This window comes from Cyanistes caeruleus, chromosome 6 (genome assembly GCF_971803275.1).
Source record: "Cyanistes caeruleus chromosome 6, bCyaCae1.hap1.1, whole genome shotgun sequence".
In the NCBI taxonomy this organism is placed as follows: Eukaryota; Metazoa; Chordata; class Aves; order Passeriformes; family Paridae; genus Cyanistes; species Cyanistes caeruleus.
The window spans coordinates 10,684,080-10,704,219 of record NC_141706.1 but is presented as its reverse complement, the minus strand read 5'-3'; the positions used below and the strand labels follow the sequence as shown (position 1 = coordinate 10,704,219).

The 20,140-nt window shown below is 41.0% G+C and overlaps 1 protein-coding gene across 7 annotated transcripts; it reads left to right on the top strand.

The window, feature by feature from the left end:
* Positions 1 to 6,637: 6,637 nt before the first annotated feature.
* Positions 6,638 to 18,081, top strand: E2F8 (E2F transcription factor 8). 7 transcript variants are annotated; one of them, XM_086892998.1, is made up of 15 exons: positions 6,638 to 6,689; positions 7,315 to 7,424; positions 8,653 to 8,928; positions 9,249 to 9,405; positions 10,117 to 10,422; positions 11,049 to 11,210; positions 12,550 to 12,687; positions 13,005 to 13,214; positions 13,750 to 13,834; positions 14,088 to 14,571; positions 15,424 to 15,642; positions 16,487 to 16,616; positions 16,711 to 17,027; positions 17,141 to 17,203; positions 17,733 to 18,081. In XM_086892998.1, the coding sequence occupies exons 2-14, from the start codon at positions 7,386 to 7,388 to the stop codon at positions 17,165 to 17,167; spliced, it is 2,550 nt and encodes an 849-aa protein (XP_086749124.1). In that variant the 5' UTR covers positions 6,638 to 6,689; positions 7,315 to 7,385; the 3' UTR covers positions 17,168 to 17,203; positions 17,733 to 18,081. The 7 variants fall into 7 exon arrangements, with proteins under 7 accessions (XP_086749124.1, XP_086749120.1, XP_086749119.1 ...); XM_086892997.1 differs by lacking the exon at positions 6,638 to 6,689 and adding an exon at positions 6,902 to 7,062; XM_086892999.1 differs by lacking the exon at positions 6,638 to 6,689 and adding an exon at positions 6,996 to 7,091.
* Positions 18,082 to 20,140: the final 2,059 nt, after the last annotated feature.

Here is a 20,140-nt window from a genome sequence, read left to right as displayed (position 1 = left end):
ATATGGTACAAAAACTCAGGAAAAGGAGAATTATAGTGACATGGAGAGAAATCTTCAAATAGAAAATACTATTAACATTCTCAAACTAAATTACTTCCTGATGTAAATCTTCTGAAACCAGTCATTTTGCAGTAGAGGAAAATGTCTTGATGTGAATGTAACATTATTCTGACTCAATGAGTTATGGCAAACAATTTGGCATGAGAATATTGAGAATCTGTTCAGTTAAACCAGAGTAGTAAAGTATGTCTGTGCAATGTCAGTGTAGCCTGTTTGGTTAATCCCACAATAAAAAGTATTCTGCTATTGACATGCCATTGAAAATTACATGTGTCATTTCTCAGCTAAAGAACTGAGGGGGGAAGGAATTTGTGTAAGAATCTATGTTTTAAACAAATATTATCTTTTGGATCTCTCTGTGCAGTAGGAAATCTCTTAAATAAGAACTTAAATGCTGCTTGTTGACAAGAAAAAATTGAGATTAGGTCTTAAGAAAAAATGCTTCATAGCCTGCTTTAGGAATCCATGCTGAATTTCACTACAAATATGTGATAGAACAAATGCAAAATAAATGAAGTATTTTCAGTAACACATCACTTAGGGAAACAAGATCTTCTAAAGGCTCCTACAAATAACAAAATAATAACAATCTTATTTTTTCCTTTTTTTCCTCACATAAAAAACTTGGGTATATAAATAATTTTAAAAAATTATTCTACTTCAAGGACATGAAGCAAGCAGACCTTTGCTCCAACTTACCCTTTCAGGAAATAACTGTTGTGAAAGACTTTTCTATATGTTTCCCTTTGGTAAGCAGAATTCTTCTCAATTTCTCAAAAATATTGACTCATTTAAAAGGCCATGATTCTCAACTCCTAGTAGAGATAACTCACCTCTGAGATGTTGAAAAAACAAAATCTAAAGTACACTAAAATAATTTAGATGGTATTATCTATGAAATGTTTGACTACAAAAAGTAAAACGCATTTCAAGTGCAAACATGCTCTTTACTGAGTACTCTAAACTCTTAACTCTAGATGTTCCAGAGCACACATTCCTTTGCTGTTATCCTCTTTTCCTAATAATCTAGGAATGATTCTTAGCAGGAAAAATATACCTACAGAAGTGAAGTACTGAAATACTATTTTTCTTCATACCATGCTATTAATATTCTTGCAGTGTAGTTTCTGGTGCATGCATTAAGTTTTAATTAGCATTCCCTGAAATTATCGTGTCTGAAAAAGGCATTTATTTGTTTAGGAATCCAGGTTTTCATAATGTTTTGGGGTTGTTTCCTTCCTAGCCTTCACCTCAGAGCTTGACCAGCTGATTTAATTTGCCTAATTTTAAAAGATAATGCAACAATTGAAAACAAAGAAACTCCAGTTAAATTGAATCAGCTTGTTCAATAATATGCCTTAATATGATTTAATTTTTTATGCAGACTAGTGAATACAGAATTAGCTAGGGCTGCAGTAGAGCACTCCATAGGGCCTTGTGGAACAGTCATTGCCACCTCCTGACGCAGTGCCATGCCCTGCACTGAGCGCCGCTCCCGCACCCGGATCAGGGGATACCAATTATTCCTCCCCTGTCTCTTTTCTCTGCCACCACACCAGTCCCCAGGCTGGCACGTGGCAGCAGTGATTCCTTTGGGTGCCTGCATGCATCTACAGCTGTCTGTCTGCTGTGGGGCTGATCTTACTGACCAAGCAGTATATGCTGTTACCCAGAGAAGCTGTGAATGTTCCATCCATGGAAGTGCTCCAGGCCAAGTTGGATGGGGCATTGAGCAAACTGGAAAGTGTCCCTGCCCATGGCAGGAGGGTGGAGCTGAATGAGCTTTAAGATCCCTTCCAAACTAAACCATTTTAGGATTCTGTGACAACACACTGCTTGCTGCCTGTGAAGATATCGTCTGACAAAAATCCACAAGATCGCTTCTAGACATTGTGTTTTTAGTCTGCCACATGTCATTTATTTACCATAATTTCCCTGTTTAATCTTTAAAAGGCTTGGGTTTTTTTCCTTGTGGGGTTTTGTTTTGGTTTGTTTGATGTGTTTTTTTGCTTGTTTTTGTTTTTTTGTAAATAATTTAAAAGCCATTTAGTGCTGCTATACACTGTACAGAATTACAGATGTCATTTTGCTGAGTAAATAACATGACAGGAGCACAGCCCGCCAGCACATCTCTATGAGGAGCAGTAGTCTGTCTTCCAGACAGACAGGGAGGAGTAAAAGAAGTGTGACCTCTAGTGAACCCAAGTACTTATACCACTCCTGCAAGAGGCACAGCCTGAAGTTATCTGCAAGCTCTGCAAAATTTTATTCCTAGCTCAGAAATGAAGATATGTTTTTGTTACATCACAGCCCAGAATGAAGACAAGAAAAGGATAAATGTTATAATCTAGATTTCATCACAATTGTTATAAGTACATATTATAATACTGGCTTTTGGCAAGTATTAAGAGGAATGCTATATGTATAATGTTAAAATGGCTTTGCTGTAATAATCAATATAGGATGTTTGAACTGTCTGCCTAGTTAAGATAACCTTTAGTGAACAGATGATGAGGACCACCTGGCTTCTATCACCACTCACTGCCTGTAGAAAGAAGGAACCAAAGCCCAAATTAAAAATTGATGAGAAGATTAAAACCACAAGCCAAGAAACACACATGATCTAAAAAAGTGGACCCAAAGAGTGGCCATGTGAAAAAGTTCCTGGAAAATGTAAACCAGATAATAGAAAAGTTTGACTATGCATAAAGTCTATGAATATGCATCAAGTTGATGCAATAAAAATGGTATATAAAGGGTGTTTGCAAAACACCAGGTGTGCTCCTGGCAGAGTGCCAAGCACCAGGCCGTTGTAATCCTTTGCTTTATTGTCTTTGTCTCCTATTGTCTTGTCTTTTTTTTTTTTTTTATTAAACCTTTTAAAGTTTACCATAACAGTGAACATCATTTTTCACACAATTTTGAAGTGACTGGAGAGATTAAAATTACAGCAGCATGTGAATAAGGAAACACCTTGTACTCCTGAAACTACTCTGACTTATTTTCATTTTTATTGAAGACAATAATTTCATTATTTATAGTTAAAATATATCAAATATTTAACCCAATCTACTGAGAGATTTCTAAAGTATTTGGGGGTCTGCTTATTCTTGAACTTCTTGCCTAGAAGTACATACCTGCAGAAGGCTGCAGTTTCTCCTTGAAACCCATTAGATATTAAAATTAAAGTATAATAACTGAAATACAATTGCCTTTTAAAATTAACTTGAATAAAAGAAACATTACCAGAAATCATGCTATTTGAAAGAGACATTTGCAATAAACAGCATCACTTGCCAGGATTACCAGAAGCAGTGTCCCGACAGTGAAACTGAAAGCTGAACTTGAGGCACTTCCCTGCAAATCTCTGGCTGGCAGCTACGACCTTCAAATTCACAATTCCAGCCTTTGACAGAGAAGTAACAAAGTAGCTCCTTGAGAAAAGCAGCCTAAAATAGTCCGAGCACTCTGACAGCAGGGCATAAAGCTACAGAAAGATCGGCTCTCTGAAGGTTGTAGAGATCACAAATTTTTTTCAATTCACATACTATGTTATCGGTGATTTTTAATTTTTTTTTTTTTTTTTAAACTGGAACCTTACAACATAGTATTTTTAGAAGTGTGATCACTAAAGCCCCTTGCTCAATGTTGAAGAATGGCTTGCTTCTTGAGGCCATAGCTCCTTGGAAGGCCTGCACAACCCTGACTTTGAGTTAGCATGACTCCTTGGCACAACATTGTACCAAAGATATGAAAAAGACTAAGTGTTAATAAAACAATGAAGAATGGATGAGAATTCAGGATGAGAAATCTGCCAAATGTATCTTGTGAAGTTTGTCAGGATGTGAATTCTGCAGAATGTATCTTATATAGCCACTTAATGTATCTTACAAGTTCCGCTAAAAAGTATCTTATGGAGTTCGGATGTTATGAGCTGGACCAATAGAAATGTAGAAGCTAATGTGTGAAGAACAGTAATTATCCAATAATAATAGAATACATATCGCATGTTACCTTTCCAAAACACTATAGAAATGTATCCAAAACTGCAATAAAATGGGACAAGCAGCTAACTCATACTGAGTTGTCTCTTGATTCCCGAACCCGTCTCCTGCAGCTCAGGACCACATCCAGAGGGCTTTTGAGTAACCCCAAGAATGAAGATTCCACCTGGACATTTTGTAAGTGGTCTTATACATGGAATTACTTAATAAGAATTACTTCAGTAAAATTAATTCCATATTTTCTCTTTATGTGAGCCATTCATTACAATTCCTCTTGACAGAAGTGCAGCACCACATCTAGGATGCACATCAGTGCAAGATGCTGAACTTTACTGCCTTGTGATCACACTGAAACAAATCAATTATTAACAACATATGCTCATACAAGAAACAAAACTCAAGCAGTGCGTGCAGAGCAAACCAGATTAGTGCTTTCTTCAGCACAATGCATTGCTAAAGCTGTTTCTGGAAGAGGAAAATTTTTACAGGCAGATGAGGAGGGATGCTTAACTATAATAGAGGCACTGGAAGCACTTAATTTCACAAATTCTTTGCTTATTTACCACTATATCAGTGATTTGATTTGACCAAACCACTAGGATATGTCACACGTTCTCTTTAATCCACATGACAATGCTACAAGTCACTCTTTGGCTGGACCAGCATAGATAAAATCACCTATCACTCTCCAACTCTGATTTCTGACATCAGGTGGGTCTTGATTCAGCACAATACTTGAAAACAGCAAACATCCTCCACAAGGATCATCACACAAAAGGCTTCGAGGTTATACATTAAAGGACCCATTATTAACTTGCTACTGGTACCTTCAGTTGCCATGTCAGGGACATTAAAATTTTCCATCTTTGTTGTTTTTCCTTTAAGAGGCTCCTGACAAAAAATGTAATTGCAGTTTCTTATGCAACTCAAGCAAGAGCAGAGAGAAACAGAAACAATTTAAACTGATGGCTACACGTGAGAATGCCCTTTACTGCTCCATGTAATTCCATAATCTCAGAAACACAAAAGGCACTAGCATAGCAAGGAGCATGGCAAAAGAGGCACACAAATTATTAACAGAATAATTATTTCAGTAGATGTAATAACCTTGGAAATTCTTTTAACCTTTACTTTAAAATGTCTGATCCTGTCATAATGGGCAGCTTGTAAGGTTAACTTGGAGACCAGGAAAGAAGTCCCCTGAACAAAGGTCACAAGTGTGCTGTTTGAACAGAGATAATGGCTTCTTGATTAGGTGATAAAGGTAATTTTCAAATCTCAACATAAATAAATATTCAAATGACAGTTTGAATGTAAAAGCCTGATTTTTTTTTCCTGGTTTGATTTTTGAAACATGTGAGTGCTCCTCATCTAAGTAACTCAAATTCCATGTGAATTCTGTGTGGTCATGTTTGCCATTATGGGGGGTAAAGAAAAAACACACATTATTTTTTCAGTATTTAGATTTGTACTTCTTGCGAGTCATGCCCCAGCTCTAGATTACAACAATCACACCTTCCAGTGCACCTTTTATGGAAAGAAACCAATACACAGTAATTATATCAAAGCACAAACTAGGAAAAAAAGCAAATGTCCACTTCTTGTACTTCAAGAGAATAACTCTTGTCGGCTTCATGGCTGGTGACACCAAGGAGTGAAGGTCACTTTGGCGTCAATTTTTAAATTTGGGTTTACAAGCTTTCAGACTTCCCTTTCAGAAGAAATAACAGAGTCACATTAAAAGGTTTGCAAATCCCGGCTCTAGTATAAAACCCAGCCGAGGCGAGGTGTGTTTAAATCCCAGACTCCTGCCTGCAGAACAAAAGCATAGCAACCTCTGCGATAAGGTCAGAAGCAACCTTATCAATCTCCACAACCCCTGAGAGGAGGGTGCAGCCCAGTGGCGGCCGGGCTCTGCTTCCAGGGAACAAGGGACAGGACAAGATGTCTTGAGATGAGACAGGGTTTTTTTGGTTGGACATTAGGAGGAATTTTTTCACAGGGAGGGTGATCAGACAATGCAATGTGCTAGCCAGAGAGATGGTGGAGTCACTCACTGTCCCTGAAGGTGTTTAAGGGAAGACGACGTGGCACTCACTGCCATAGTCGGGTTGGTCATAAATTGGACTCGCTGATGCCAGAGGTCTTTTCGAACTTAGTTGGTTCTGTGGTTTTAGGAATAGCGGCACCAGATGGCTGAGACCCTTATGTGGGGACACTAACACCAGGGGCAATCGAAGCGCTCCCACCCAACTGCGCCCCCCTCACCGGCTCAGCCATTCACCTTTCATCCCCTCTTTTTGCTGAGCGGGGGAATCTCTCCAGCCGGTGTCCAGCCCCGGCTCCGACTGTGGAGCTCAGCCTGGAGCTCCCGGCCCGGGTCACGGACACAAAACGCGGTGTGTTTTAAACGCAATGAGTGCGGAGGGTTCCGAGGAGCGCGGCAGCCGCGGGGACCCCGGGAACGGGCGCCGGAGCGGCGGGCGGGACCCCGTGAGGGGCGCGCGGCAGGCGGGGGAAGGCGCGGGGGAAGGCGCGGGGGAGGGCGCGGGGGAGGGCGCGGGGGAGGGCGCGAGGGGCGCGCGGAGCCCGCGCGGCCCCTGACGGACGGGACGGGGCGAGCGGGTGAATGGGCTCCGCTAAACCGCCCGGCGCCCCCCGCCCGCTCCGCCCCGCGACCCCACGGCCGTTGGGGCGGGAGGGAGGGAGGGGGCGAGGGAGGGAACCCGCCAAAGCCCCGGCCCGAGCCCCGCCGGCGCTCGCCCGGCAGCGGGAGGCGGGAGGAGGAGGGAGAGGCCGCGCAGCGCTGCGCTCCCATTGGCCGCGCGGGGCCCAGCGCCGGGAGCTGATTGGCTGCCGCGCCCGCCCCACCCGCCCGCGGCGGCTCCGCGCGTTGAATTCAAATCGACCCTGGGAGCGGCCCCGCGCTTCAGCCGGGCCCGGGCGGCGGCGGTGGCAGCACCCCTCCTGGGCGCCGCCGGTGCTCCCGGACCGTGGGGTGCGCGGAGGGGGCGGGAGAGCGCAGGGGTAGCGTCTCCCCTATGTTTAAACACGCCGCCGGCAGGGCCGATGGGCGGTGCTGGGCCGTGGCGGACGGGGCGGGGCCAGGGCCGTTGGGCGGTGGGCGCGCGCGAGCCGGGCCGGGAGGCGGGAGGCGGCGGGACAAGCCCGGCGGCCGCGGAGGGCAGCAGGAACCGGCTCGTCACGGGGACCCTCAACCAGTGCATCCGTCCCTCCTCCCGCCCTGCAGAGCCGGCGGGACCTGCGATGCGGAGCGGCGCGGCAGGAGCGGCGGGTGTCGCCTCCTGAGGCGGTGGGAGAATGCGGCCGGCGGGCGGGGAGATGGGGGCCGGCGACAAGGTAATTCCTCCGGTGGGCGAGAGCCGCCAAACCCCGGGGCTGCCGCTTCCCGCGGGGCAGTGACAGCCCCGCTGCCCGCGTTCAGCCCCGCTGGGGGTGAAACCGCTTCGATCGGAACGATCGCGCGTAGAAACCGCGGGATGGCAGAAATCGAGGGTGTTTTACCTTCGCTTCAATTTCTGTCCTCAACAAAAGTTCCTGAACTTCATCTCTCACGACCGTTGTCCACACAGTCCATAAAGAACACATCTTCTTCCTGGCTCTCCTTTCCTCTTTGCTTTTTCCTTAACAGGAGGTGTGTGGAGAAACAGGTATAATGATGTTTCAAAGCGTGTTTGTCTCGGACATTCTGTAGTGCTGTGACAGGGAAGAGGGTCCCGCGAAGGTGGGGCGGCGCTGGGCCGAGCCCGCTTCCCTCACAATTCCAGTCTCGCCAGCCTGCCTGGAGCCCCGGGCACCTCACCGAAAGGGGCTCCAGGACCACCACAGACCCCAGACCCATTTATTGGAGGGCTCTGCGGGCCCGACCGCACATGCGCAGAGACACGGCGGGAAAAGTAAAGGGGGGGAATCCGAGGGAAACTACAAGGAAGTGGATCGATCCCTGACCCAGCCCGCCCGGGCACCCCTTCGCTTCACTTTCCCGTCTTTATCCTCTCCTCTCATGTTCTTTTTCGGCAAGCCCCGCGATTACATTCCACACCTTAAACGACTCCGAATTTTTTTGAGCGTTGGGAGCTTGTTAAAGTTCACTGTAAAAGTTAAGAGCTTGTTTGCCAACACTCCTATGACCGCTAAGTACCGGGTTGGTCGTCGGAGTTAAGGCGATTATATGATAAAGGGTAAGAGTTCCCTAACATGTAGGCTGGTGTCTGTTTAGCCCAACAAGAATTTATAAAGCACCATCACACCCGCTCTCGGGTCATGATATGTTTCAGGCATTATTTATTGCTCTTTGCTATGCATTAATGTACATTCTGATTGTATTTGCCTCAGAGGAAGGAAAGGGGAAATTACTCGAGGAATAAATGCCACGGGACCCGAGTCTTAAGCTACAGGCACAGAAATGGTTTCAGGGAAGGTACCCATTGGTTCAGAGTAGGACTGGAACCCTTGACTCAGAGCTATCCAAAAATGCAATGGATCTCTATTCCCCTTTGACATTGATAAATGGGTCATGGTGCACCTGGGTTTTAATATCACCGTTGTTCTTTTTCTTGATATGTAGGAAAATGAGCATTCTGAGCCATGCAAAAATATACTGAAAACCCCTTTGAAACAAGCGGCTACCTCACAGTTAGTATTGACAGAGAGACAGCCTGACTGTCAGCCTCTAACCACACCCCCGAAACTGAAGGAAACCCCTCCAGCAGATCCATGGACACCTACTTCCAACTTGAAAATGCTGATTAGTGCAGCTAGTCCTGAGATTAGGAGCAGAGAACAGAGAAGGCAACTGTCAGACAGTTCAAATGAGGTCCTACAGACAAAACACTGTTCACAGGTACGTTGTAAAGTTGTTTGTATTTATTTTTTCTTTTTTTTTTTTTGAAGTTAGCTGAAGGCTGTTTATCCAGTATAAAAATTATACATTGACATGGCACATCTTTTTTTTAAAGTTTTGATTTTGGAGCATTTACCAAATATAAGTAAGGATATTGACTAGCTACATGTAACAGATAATGTTCTGGTTTTATTTTACAGCTGCTGAGGACAAAGTGAGAACACTGGCCCTTTGTCCTCAGTGCTTACTACAAAGCTGATAATTATCTGTGCTTACATATTGTCAAAAACCTCACAATCTCTTTTTCTTATTCCATGTAGGAGCACTTACTGGGGGATGAATATGAAAAATCTCAACCAAGTCGCAAAGAGAAAAGTCTCGGATTACTGTGTCATAAATTCTTAGCTCGATATCCTGATTACCCCAGCCCTTCACAGAAAAGTTACATTTGCCTCGATGAAGTCACTGAAGAGCTACGTAAGTTGCTGTTCATCCTATTAAATATTTCTTCATGCAAATTTGCCAATAACCTACCATTTTTGTTAGTACATTTTTGCTCCATACAATTTTGGATGCTTATTCTGTTCTCAAATTTATTTAAACCCAGTTTTAAATTCCTCATTCCTAGAGCAATTCTTTTAAAATGCTGATGGTTATAAAATTTTTTAAAGCTGTATGATTTACGTTTTTTTATACTTTATACAATAGAACATATCTTTTAAGAAATGTCTGGTCAAAATCAAGAGTTTATCAGACAAATGAGAAAAGAAGAGCATGCTAATAAAATAACATGTAAAAAAAAGCTGCAAAACAGTTTCTTATGAGTTTCCATGGATATTTAAAGATACAATCTAAAATCAATTCAGTGTATAATTAAAAATGCTCTGTTTTTTCTAAAGCTGGATTGAAACTCTTGTAATGGCTCTTCTGGCAACAGTAAGTTTCATTTCTTAAGGAATGCTGAAAGCCAAGTGTAACTCTGGAATAGCAAGTCGTTCCATATATGAAGCACGATTTGTTTTCCTTGCTGGCAAGACCTGTGAGGGCTATTTTCTGTTTGTGATATGGAATTGGCAAAAATTACTTAGAAGTATATTAAGGGGAAGGACAGGAATCTGTTCTGCAGGTAATGCATGAGTGCATATATTTTACGTAGCAGAGATGTCAGGTTCAGCTTTCCCTCTGCAGACGTGGAGCGCAGGCGCATCTATGACATTGTGAACGTGCTGGAGAGCCTGCACATGGTGAGCCGCCTGGCCAGGAACAGATACGTCTGGCATGGGCGCCACAACCTCCCCCAGACTCTACAGGCCCTGAAAAAGGTGGGAGAAGAGAACAAATACATACAGCAAATCCAGATGATCAAGAAAAGAGAGTATGAGCATGAATTCGATCCTGACAGTGAAAGAAATGAAGAAATGGCAAGTTCTTTTGGCTCAAGTGACCAGTCAGAAATGTCTTTTGTGGAGCTCCCAGGAGTGGAATTTCATGCTGGTAATAATTCTTTATAATGCCAAGAATAATATGTACTTAAAATGTTACGTTTCTATGAACTTGGAAAAAGAAGATTTATTAGCCTTCCTTTTTTTTTTTCTGAGGTGGTTCTGCCCCAAAGGCACCACAACTGTTTGTGGTGAGAAAAAGTGCTCTGCACTCTTTCACTTGTCTTATTCACTCAGTTCTTGTAATTTGTTTCTACATCAAGTGAAACTATCAAATACACCAACATACAATCCAATTGCCATTACCACTAAACTATCAGAAATTACTACTGAATGTATAGAAACTTGAAGCATGAATTACTCAATTTGTTTTGTTAATTTTGCTCTGATTCATGGAAGAAATTTAATTGAGGGTTAAGCATCTTTAAGAGTACAAGTTGTCAGATAATGGGAAATGTATATGTGGGATATATGTATCTACTTCTCTGTAGTTAGACTTGGTATCCACCCAATTAGCTGTTTCTTGTCATGTAGAAACATGATTCTGGAGTCAGCACTGACCCTGACTAGTCTCTGTGTTATTGTTACAATTATTATTACTGACAAATTTCTTCAGTATTTTGTGTTTGTATCTGGTGTGTCACTGAATACTGTAATCTTTTCTTTTGTCTGCTGCAGCATCAGTGAATGGCAGGAAATACAAGTCCTTACGAGTCATGAGTCAGAAATTTGTGATGCTTTTCCTTGTGTCAACACCTCAAATCGTGAGCCTTGAAGTTGCTGCTAAAATCTTGATTGGAGAAGATCAGTTAGAAGACTTAGATAAAAGCAAATTTAAAAGTAAGTACAACAACAAGTGTAAGCTAAATGAATTATCCTAGTAGTACTGCATGTAACTAAAAAATGCTCTTATTTTTCCTGCCACAGATGTTTATTTCAGCCTCCAAAAACTCACTAACCTTCTGCTGTTCATAATTTTTGTATCATTGATAATCATGATGTTCATAATTTCTGGTCATTGATACCCATCTGAGAGGAAGTGTCCATTAAATCCTCCCTCCTGAAGTAATGTCACAAGGCTCCATATTGGTAGCAATTTCTCTTTCCTCAAGCAGCCTGTCAAAGTTTTCAGCATCATTTCACCAAAGATGCCCCAGAATCATGCAAAATCTGTGTTCTGACCACATAACTAACTTGGTAGAAATCTGAAGAAATTCTGTAAAAGTCATGTAACCAATCTGCATGTCAGAGGAAGTGAAACCCTGTGCTCTAACTGCCAATTATTTCTTCATTCTTTTACATTTCTCTCAGTTCCCTGTGCACTTCCTCCCCTTCCTCTCCATTCAAATGAAATGGTATTTCTAGGTCTAGGTCAGTAGACATATAATAATTAAAAATGTGCTGCTTTTGAGGGATGGTTGTGGGTTTCATTGGAAATTAGACTCTTGCTTGATTCTCAGATTCCTTTGCTTGTTTGGGTTATTTTTTGTTTTGTTTTGTTTTTTTTATTTTTGTGGAATTGTGTCTGCACATACTGATCCTTTCTGGTTTCAGTTCTTGATTTCCTTTCCACTGCCTCACAGCAACATAGTGAGGGTAGGTGGCTACTCAGTAGTGGGTTTTGCTTGCTTTTATTCTTCCATAAGAGCCTGACACACAGTCAAAACATTTTCAGGGCATTCCATCTGTCTACCTGTATTTCAGGTATCAATTCCATGTTTTCCCACATTCCTGGTTATGAAGCCAAAAAATTCCATGACCTAAGCATGTTCACTTTGCTCTAGAACTCAGCTGTAGTTTGATTTCTACCTGAAACTTTTCCCTAATAGCTCAACCTAGAGACAGGGAAGACATGCAGGATGATTATCCTGTTCTATTTTAGTGTCTCTCTTCCCTCCAGTTCCCATGTTTGCCATTGCATGTGTGTACCTTTTTAATCTACTTATATTTAAGGATACTACAGGATTTGTGTAGGTCTGTGCCTATGTTGCTCTATTTTTATGTATAAACTTTGTATCACAGTGTTATTTCATTGTATAAATTTTGTTCCACAAAATTGTTCTTACAATTTTTTAAAAAGCTTTTTCCTTTTAGCTGCTTAGCAGATGTTACAACATTTCTTTATCTGATACATGCTAACTTGTTAATTGCAGCTGCTATACCATTTCTTTCATTTCAGCCAAAATTAGAAGACTTTATGACATAGCGAATGTTCTCAGCAGCCTTAAGCTTATCAAAAAAGTTCATGTTACAGAGGAGAGAGGTAGAAAACCAGCATTCAAGTGGACAGGACCTGAGGTCTTGCCAAATACTCAGGGTAGGTGTATCTGTCATTTCCTTTTGTTCTGCTGATATGATTGTTTTTTTGTTTTCTCTGCTAGAATTTTTTGACCAAAAGAGACAATAACTAAGCAGAAAATCCTTTACTAGTCACATCACTGTCCTTAACAGCACAGCAACCAGTATCTATTTGCACATAGTTTGTGCACATAGGATGTTCACCTACTGAGATTCTTGAATTCCCCTGTTTGTTGCTGCTGGTACTTCAAGAATTATAAACCAGGCTCAAATAATTGCTTTTAATTACTGAATCTGCATTTGGTACATATTTTCTTCTTTTTTTCTGTCTTTCAGATACTAAGCTGGAAGCAACTTCTACAACCTGTTCCCCACCTGTTTCAGAATCCATCCCTTCCAAAGAGCAGTGCTCAAAAGCCCTTTTTCCTTCAAAAGGAAAGCAAAACTTCACTCGGCATTCATCTCTAATAAAATTAGTTAAGAGTATAGAGAACGACAGAAGGAAGATTCAGTCTGCTCCAACCAGCCCAGTTAAAATAAGTGCCAGTACATATCTTTTCCTAACTTTTCTTTTAGAAACTTCTTTGTTTTTAAAATCAGATGTAGTCTTGCACTGAATATTTGAGCTTGATCTCTTCTAACAGGACATGCAGATGTGTGGGTGGTACCTCCTTTCAAAAAATCCTTCTTAAGAACTGTCAAAAATATAGAAATGGCTACAAACCTTCTGTTTGTCTAGAATCACTGAATCTCTGAATATTGGATCATCTCTGAACCTGCTTTGTTGTAGAAACTCTGCTTTCGAGCATATTATCTAACCAATTCTGTATTCCAAAAAGTGGCCATAAAAGTACCTGTCAATGTTCATGTTCTTGCTAGGGATCCTTTCTGGGCCTTTAGAATTTGTTTGATGTAAGCTTATGTCCAGTTGATCAAATTAAATCTGGGCTGAGTTTGAGGATAAGTTGTATCATTAAATGTGTATGTTACATTGCATAATGCAGTCTCCTCAACGTAAAGTTAAATTTTAACTTCTGAATTTGATGTACTCAGTTTTGATTTGTTCTTCTCCTCTGACCAGGTACTTATCAAAGTTTACCAGTTTTCCCAAATACAATAGCTCAGTTTCCAGCAATCACTAAACATCCGCTGGAAGGACAATCCAAGTAAGTTTGCACAAGTTTAAAGATGAGAACAAGTTAAAGTTATGCTCTGTTTGGTGGGGCAATAGCCTGCCAAAACCAGTAACCCTGAGTACTGCAGGCTTGTTTTTCAATTATTTTCTCTTGGGTGGATTGAGAAGTACAAGTTCATGTTAAGTCTTTGTATTACAGAAGATAATTTGTCAGGACATTCATTTCTGCATGAAGGAATTAAAACACATTTGCGAATCTTTTTGGTTTTTTTTTTTTTCTGAAGGGCAGCAGAAGAGATGCAAATGAAATGTGCCCTGTCCTCGCCTGAGGCTGTTCCCAAGCCTGAACCCTCTCAGCAGCCAGGTCTGAGCCAGCCCCTTGGGGTGTGCCCTGCAAGCCACAGCTCCATGTCACCAGTCATCTTACCTCATCCTCAGTCTGGGGTTTCATATGCAATCTGTCTGCACCCTTCCCAAGCCCACACGGTGACAACATACAGCCCAGGCTTCATGTTGCAGCCTCTGCCATGTGCTAACCTAACTGGAATTAAGAGTAATAATTCAAAGGTATTAAATAAAATAACCACTGAGGAAGGGGACACTCAGAAAGGTCTGGATGAGCCTACAAAATCCTTGGCAGCTGAAGAAAGACCTGAGACGAAATCAGAAACTTCATCTCAGCGGTGCCTTAAAAGATCACAAGCATTACCAGAGAATAATTTAATTAAAAGGCATAAAAGTGATGAGGAAAGCCTTGATTCTACTTTGGTAAGTTAAATTAGTTTTAAAATGCCATTTTATGGCTTAGTGATGTTGCCACCTACTCATTTTCAAAGTGATGTAGGAGTCTGCCAGTGAGTGTAGGCATTTTAAATAACATCAGGCTTGAATAGATGGTGTTTGCTTGCTGAGTCTGCCAATGTTTATGAGGCTGGGGTTTGTTTCTAAGAAGACAAAGTGTACAGGTGTAATGAAAATAAAACAACTAACAACATGATGTCAAAATGTACCTATTTATACATGATTCTGGAGTTGGTCAGGCTGAGAGTGAGGTTGGTCAATGTCTCTTGTATTCTAGGATTCTGTAAACTTGCTGGCATCCATTCTTGGCTTTAGAGAAGTTAGGAGAGAAAGTGGATGTATAAAAATCACTGGACAGGGAACTTCCCAAAATCCCCATACCTGCTAAATATTTCCACCCAGTGTTGGCTTGTTGTAGGCATAATAGAACAGCACATGAAGAGAATAAGAGGTTCAGATAAACTTGATGTATATGGAGAGATTGGGGCTGGTTTGCTTTCTATTCCTCAATTGCTGATTGTTTTAACATCTCTATAAATTATAAATCTGTTGTAAATTTGGCTTGCCTAAACAGTCATCATATGATATAGGTGTTTTATGAGAGCACATGCTATCAAACACCCACTAGCTGGGAAGAAACAAGAGGTGATAACATGGACCTGGCTCAGAAATTTTTATAGCACAAACTTGGGAATGAAGAGGAAGTAAAAAGCTTGCTTTCCAATTTTTAAGAATGGATAAATATCATTGTAGGGCTCTAAATGAGATGATTAAGCCTTTCAACACCTGCCTTTCTTTTTATATGTACTTTTTTCAAAGGGAGAATCCACTAAGAATGAAAAAACACCTTCCAATAGCTCACAAATGAATCGTGAAATGGACAATGTCCAGGAAGAGAGACAGAATGAGACCAAAACAGTAGATCAAAACATGTCAAGTTGCTGTGACCAATGTACAAAAGAAAATATTTCAGAAGACGAAGATAAAATCAAAACAAAACAAGACATACCTGTGGCATTTGCCATTCCTGCTCCAGAGGTAAGATTTTCTTGCCATTCCCTGGGAAAATACTACTTGGAGCCTTAGCAAAAGAAGCAAACTATAATGAACTACACCTACACAGGTTCTCTTTGGTTGAATTCATTTCAGTGTGCTTTTAAAACCTTATTTTGCAGGAATGTAGGATTTCTGTTTCTGCATTGAGTACACAAATAAGAGGACATAAAGAGGCTTTCAGACTTCCATTGGAATGAAGGTCACACTAAGGAGCTGAGGGCAATGTTGAGATCCTTTACCTCCCCAGTCCTTTGCACATACTTAGAGTCAAATACTTTGAAACAGAATCACATGAAACTCTCTTCATCAGTAAAATTCAGTATTCTGCAGTTAAGACTGGTTGCTGTGGAGAACCTGAATAAAGAACAGTTCTGTTGACATAAACAGAATGTGTAAAGGCAAAAGTTTTGTCTTCCAATATTTGTTTTATGAAAAACACAATCCAAGAATGAGGTGACGTGTTTATTTGCTAGGTCCAGGATGTTTCTTCTGGAAAAATGATATTCAGTATCAGGGTTTCTTTTCCATCTGGTCAAATTGTACTGTGTTAATCCCAGGTGGATTTATAGTTCCTCACCAAGAGTATCAGCTGGAAATGAAGCCAGCTGACTTCTGTGTAGTTTTAATTGAAAGAGCATGTCCTCGAGTCTGTTGTGTCTCATTTCAGACAGAAAATAGTACAGGTGTGGGATATGGCATCCTGGGGACATGGAGGATAAAGAATAAGAACAAGGGGAGGGAGGATTACAGTTTTGGAGAAAACATTTGGGGTTTGTTTATTATATGTTTAGGCTAAAGGTGTGCTGTCTCTTTCTTTCTTTCTCAGACTTTTTTTCCATCTGGTTATCTTATTCCTCTGACTCACTGCACCCATGGCAACAAGGCAGAGTGCTCCAATAAAGAAAAGGCTGGGGTGTGTTCTCTGCAGCACACACCCTACAGCTCTCCCATCACTGGTGCGTGTCCAGGGAAAAAGGCATGGGGGGCTGGCTCAAGAGGCTGGGGGCAGTTTATCCTAATTCCTTTCAACACTTGATGTTTCTATTCTAGGTGTCATTCCAATGCCAGCCTCAGAACTGAAAACAGTCAATATTCCTGCTTTTCATATAACACCATTGAACATAATGGTGTCACCAAATTCCATAGCTGCTGCACCTGTACTGAGCAACTCCTGCCTCAATTCTAGCAGTACCAGTTCTGCCCCAAATCCAAGCTCTTCAGCTCTGAACTTTATGCTGCAACACATAGGACTACTACCTGCTGGTGTACAAGTTGCTGCAAATCCTGTTCTTCAGCATGTGCCAGTCTCTTCCCAATCAGAAAATATCAGCCATAGCTCAGGGAGCACAAATGTGCAAGAAGGGAAGGTGAGTTAAAATATATGGCAACTCCACCATGGTGGGTTGAGTGGGAAGTGCGGTGCAGTAATTCCCTTACAGCAGGTAAAATTTATAAATAAACATTTCTTTTTGATCTTTAGAAATCAGCACTGCCCAAAAAGAGCTAGCAGTGAAGGCCAGCCTAAGTACAGTAGAAATGAGAGGTTAGCAAGGAAGATAAGTGACTTATTTTTGGTGGAAGTGGAGCCAGCTGGAAGATGACAAGATGTGAAGAGACAACTGTTTTAGAGGGAGGATTTTACATAGATCTGAGATTGTACTTATTAACAAATTGTCCCTTTGTTATTTTATCTTTCCTTCTTGTTATTTCCCTAATCTACCTTCAAGTTCTTCTGTTTAATAATAGCTTTTCTTTAGTAGGCTATTCTTTAGTAGGGTAGGACTGTACTGGATTTTAAATACTTCTTTTCCCACAGGAAGTTTCTCTATATTTTATGTAATACTGTACTGCCTAATATCTGTTTGTGTTAAAAAAGAAGGAGAATAGAAAAAGCATATTTTTATGTATTTTTATATATATATCAAGGAATGCAGATATATCCTTCTCAGTAAAAAGTCAAGTTTTTATATTTCAGGGAAAAAAAAAAATTGCTAACATCCTGCAGAAACTTAGAAGTAGAATTTACTTTTTATTCCTCCATAAATGAAAGTATCTTTCTCTTTTCTCTTCAGCCTTCTGCTCCAAAGGAACCTCAGGAGCCTCAGACAGTTACAGAAAACTTTTTCCGTACACCAGGAGGGCCAAACACAGAACCTTCACTATCTGCAAACTCAGATGGTACCCAAAGAACCTCTCAAGAAGCTCCGTATATTCCTCAACGAAAACTTGAAGTTTCAGAAGACTAATTTTGGGATAGGGAATTGCTGACTGTGTTAGCAGGCAAAATTACTTACTGGTAACACACTGCACACGTCTGGCATTGTATGATGGACAATGGTTTGGACATGTATTGCCAAGATCTCAATGCTGGAATAGCCTTAATTGATGCTTTAGAAAATAAAACTGACTCTTAAGGAGAAAGTTAATGCCTAATTAATTTTTCCAAAAGGCTTACCTGAAGTGTTTTAATGACAAAGTTATGTATCTAGTGGGGTTTTTTGTGTGTTGACTTCTATGCAAAGTAAGATGAAATTATCTTTGTAGAGAAAGGTACAGTCAGTACATATTTTGCACCAAAAAAAAAAGTACTGTGAGTGTGTAAATATTTCATCTTAGCAAAAAGGCTATTGTTAAAATGTTTTGCTTCTATGTTTAATAATGCTCTCTTGTAAAGTTAATAAGAAGCACAAAAAAACCCCCAAAATTTTCTTAATCAATTTTTATATAAGTTAAGAATTATTTATACTGTATTTTTAAATCGATTTGTTCAGATTAAATTACATAAAACTCTACACTGGCTTTTTCTGTTTGATCAGATTAGATTACCTAAATTTTACATTGCATATTCACTGGCATCTCTTCATTCTTTTTTTGTCAGGCAGGGCATTGCTGAGTTCTGAAGGAAGGGGAAAAAATGGTATTTTGTGAAAAAGTGAATTAAGTAACTCAATGTAACTTCTGAACCCTTAGCAGTAGATAATACAACTCCTAAAAACAGGTTAGAACAAAACAGGAAGGAAGATATTATCCTGGAGCCTTCAGGAACGTGTGTCCAAACGTCACAGAAATTTCAAACAGGTTCAATCAAACCACTTGAATTTAAATACAGGCAGCTATGTCTCATATACACTTAAGGAAGAAAGGTGAAGGCTCCTCATACAGTTTACACTCATATAACAAGTAACAGCTAACAAAATAAATAAAAATACAGTGTATCTGCCTTCCCAGGTACAATGGGAATGGGTATAGGAAAAATGGTAGCAAAGTCCAAGATTCAGGCTTGGTCTGCATAAAAAAATACATTTAAAACAGCTACTACAGTAAAACAAACTCATCTGCTCTTTAATAATGCAGAGATCTAAAATACACCTGACAGAACAGGATCACTATTGAAATATTCCTAAACAAAGGGGAAAGAAGAATAAAAGCTGAAAGAGGGAAGAATTCTCACTAGAGCACTGAGTATCCAAAGAGATAACTGATCTTCCTTACACCTACGAATTTCATTCTGGAAAGATAAAGGTAAAGGCTTTATAAACTTGCATTTTTCAGTGGAAACAAACTACACTCTTTTCATTTTTTGAGCACCACCCCTGACAGACTAAGAAACTCCAGTAATCAGGCTTGGTGAAATGGTCTCACACATGGTGCTGAGAAAGCTGAGCGTATTTTGGAAAGTTGAGCATATTTTGTGACTTGCTGTCCAGTGTCCCTTGGCTCCTGACACATGGCAGTTGCTTTTTCATGAGCACTTTTCTTCCTATGTGCTGGTTTTGCAGGCTGAAAATCTGGTTTCTCAGCTCCAAGAGTCTCATGCCCCAGCAGACCTGCATGTGTCTCTGACAGCCCAGGTCTCTGCTCTTCCCACCTGTTTCACCTCCCCTGGAATGTGCCCTGAGTACCTGATGGTCTCTGGGAAGTCCCTCTGATCCCCAGGCTGCCTTCTGAGTCGCTGTGTTCCAGCTCTTGGGAAAAATCCAGTCCATTGATTTACAGAAAACTACGTTCTCACTCCAGTTTGTACATATGCAACTCCAGCTGCGTATCTTGAGTCTTTTCTTCCAGTCCCAGGAAGTGTTCTGTGCTAACCACAGTTGACCCGGAATGACAGGTAATCCCAACTAACCTGTATAGATCCAGCTGTTCCTTGGAGCTGTGAAGAGCCTTTCAACAATCCTTACAGGGGCACACAGCAGCACAGAAATTAAGCAGCACCCAACACCAGGAAAACTAAAAGTTCTTCACTCGCATTTTTCCCTTAAATCCTCTACCAAAACTAAAGGGAAAATACTTACATTTTGGGGCAAAAACTTTTATGCAGAGTTCCCTGCAGTTGGTTATGGTGCAAATCCATCCAAGTACATGATCTATAAAATATAAATGGACATTAGAGAAGGTTCATCCCTCTCAAATGTCAGGGGTCCTAATAGGAGTCACCAAGGGTGCAAATACAAAGACTTTTGAAGCTTCTTGTACTTCT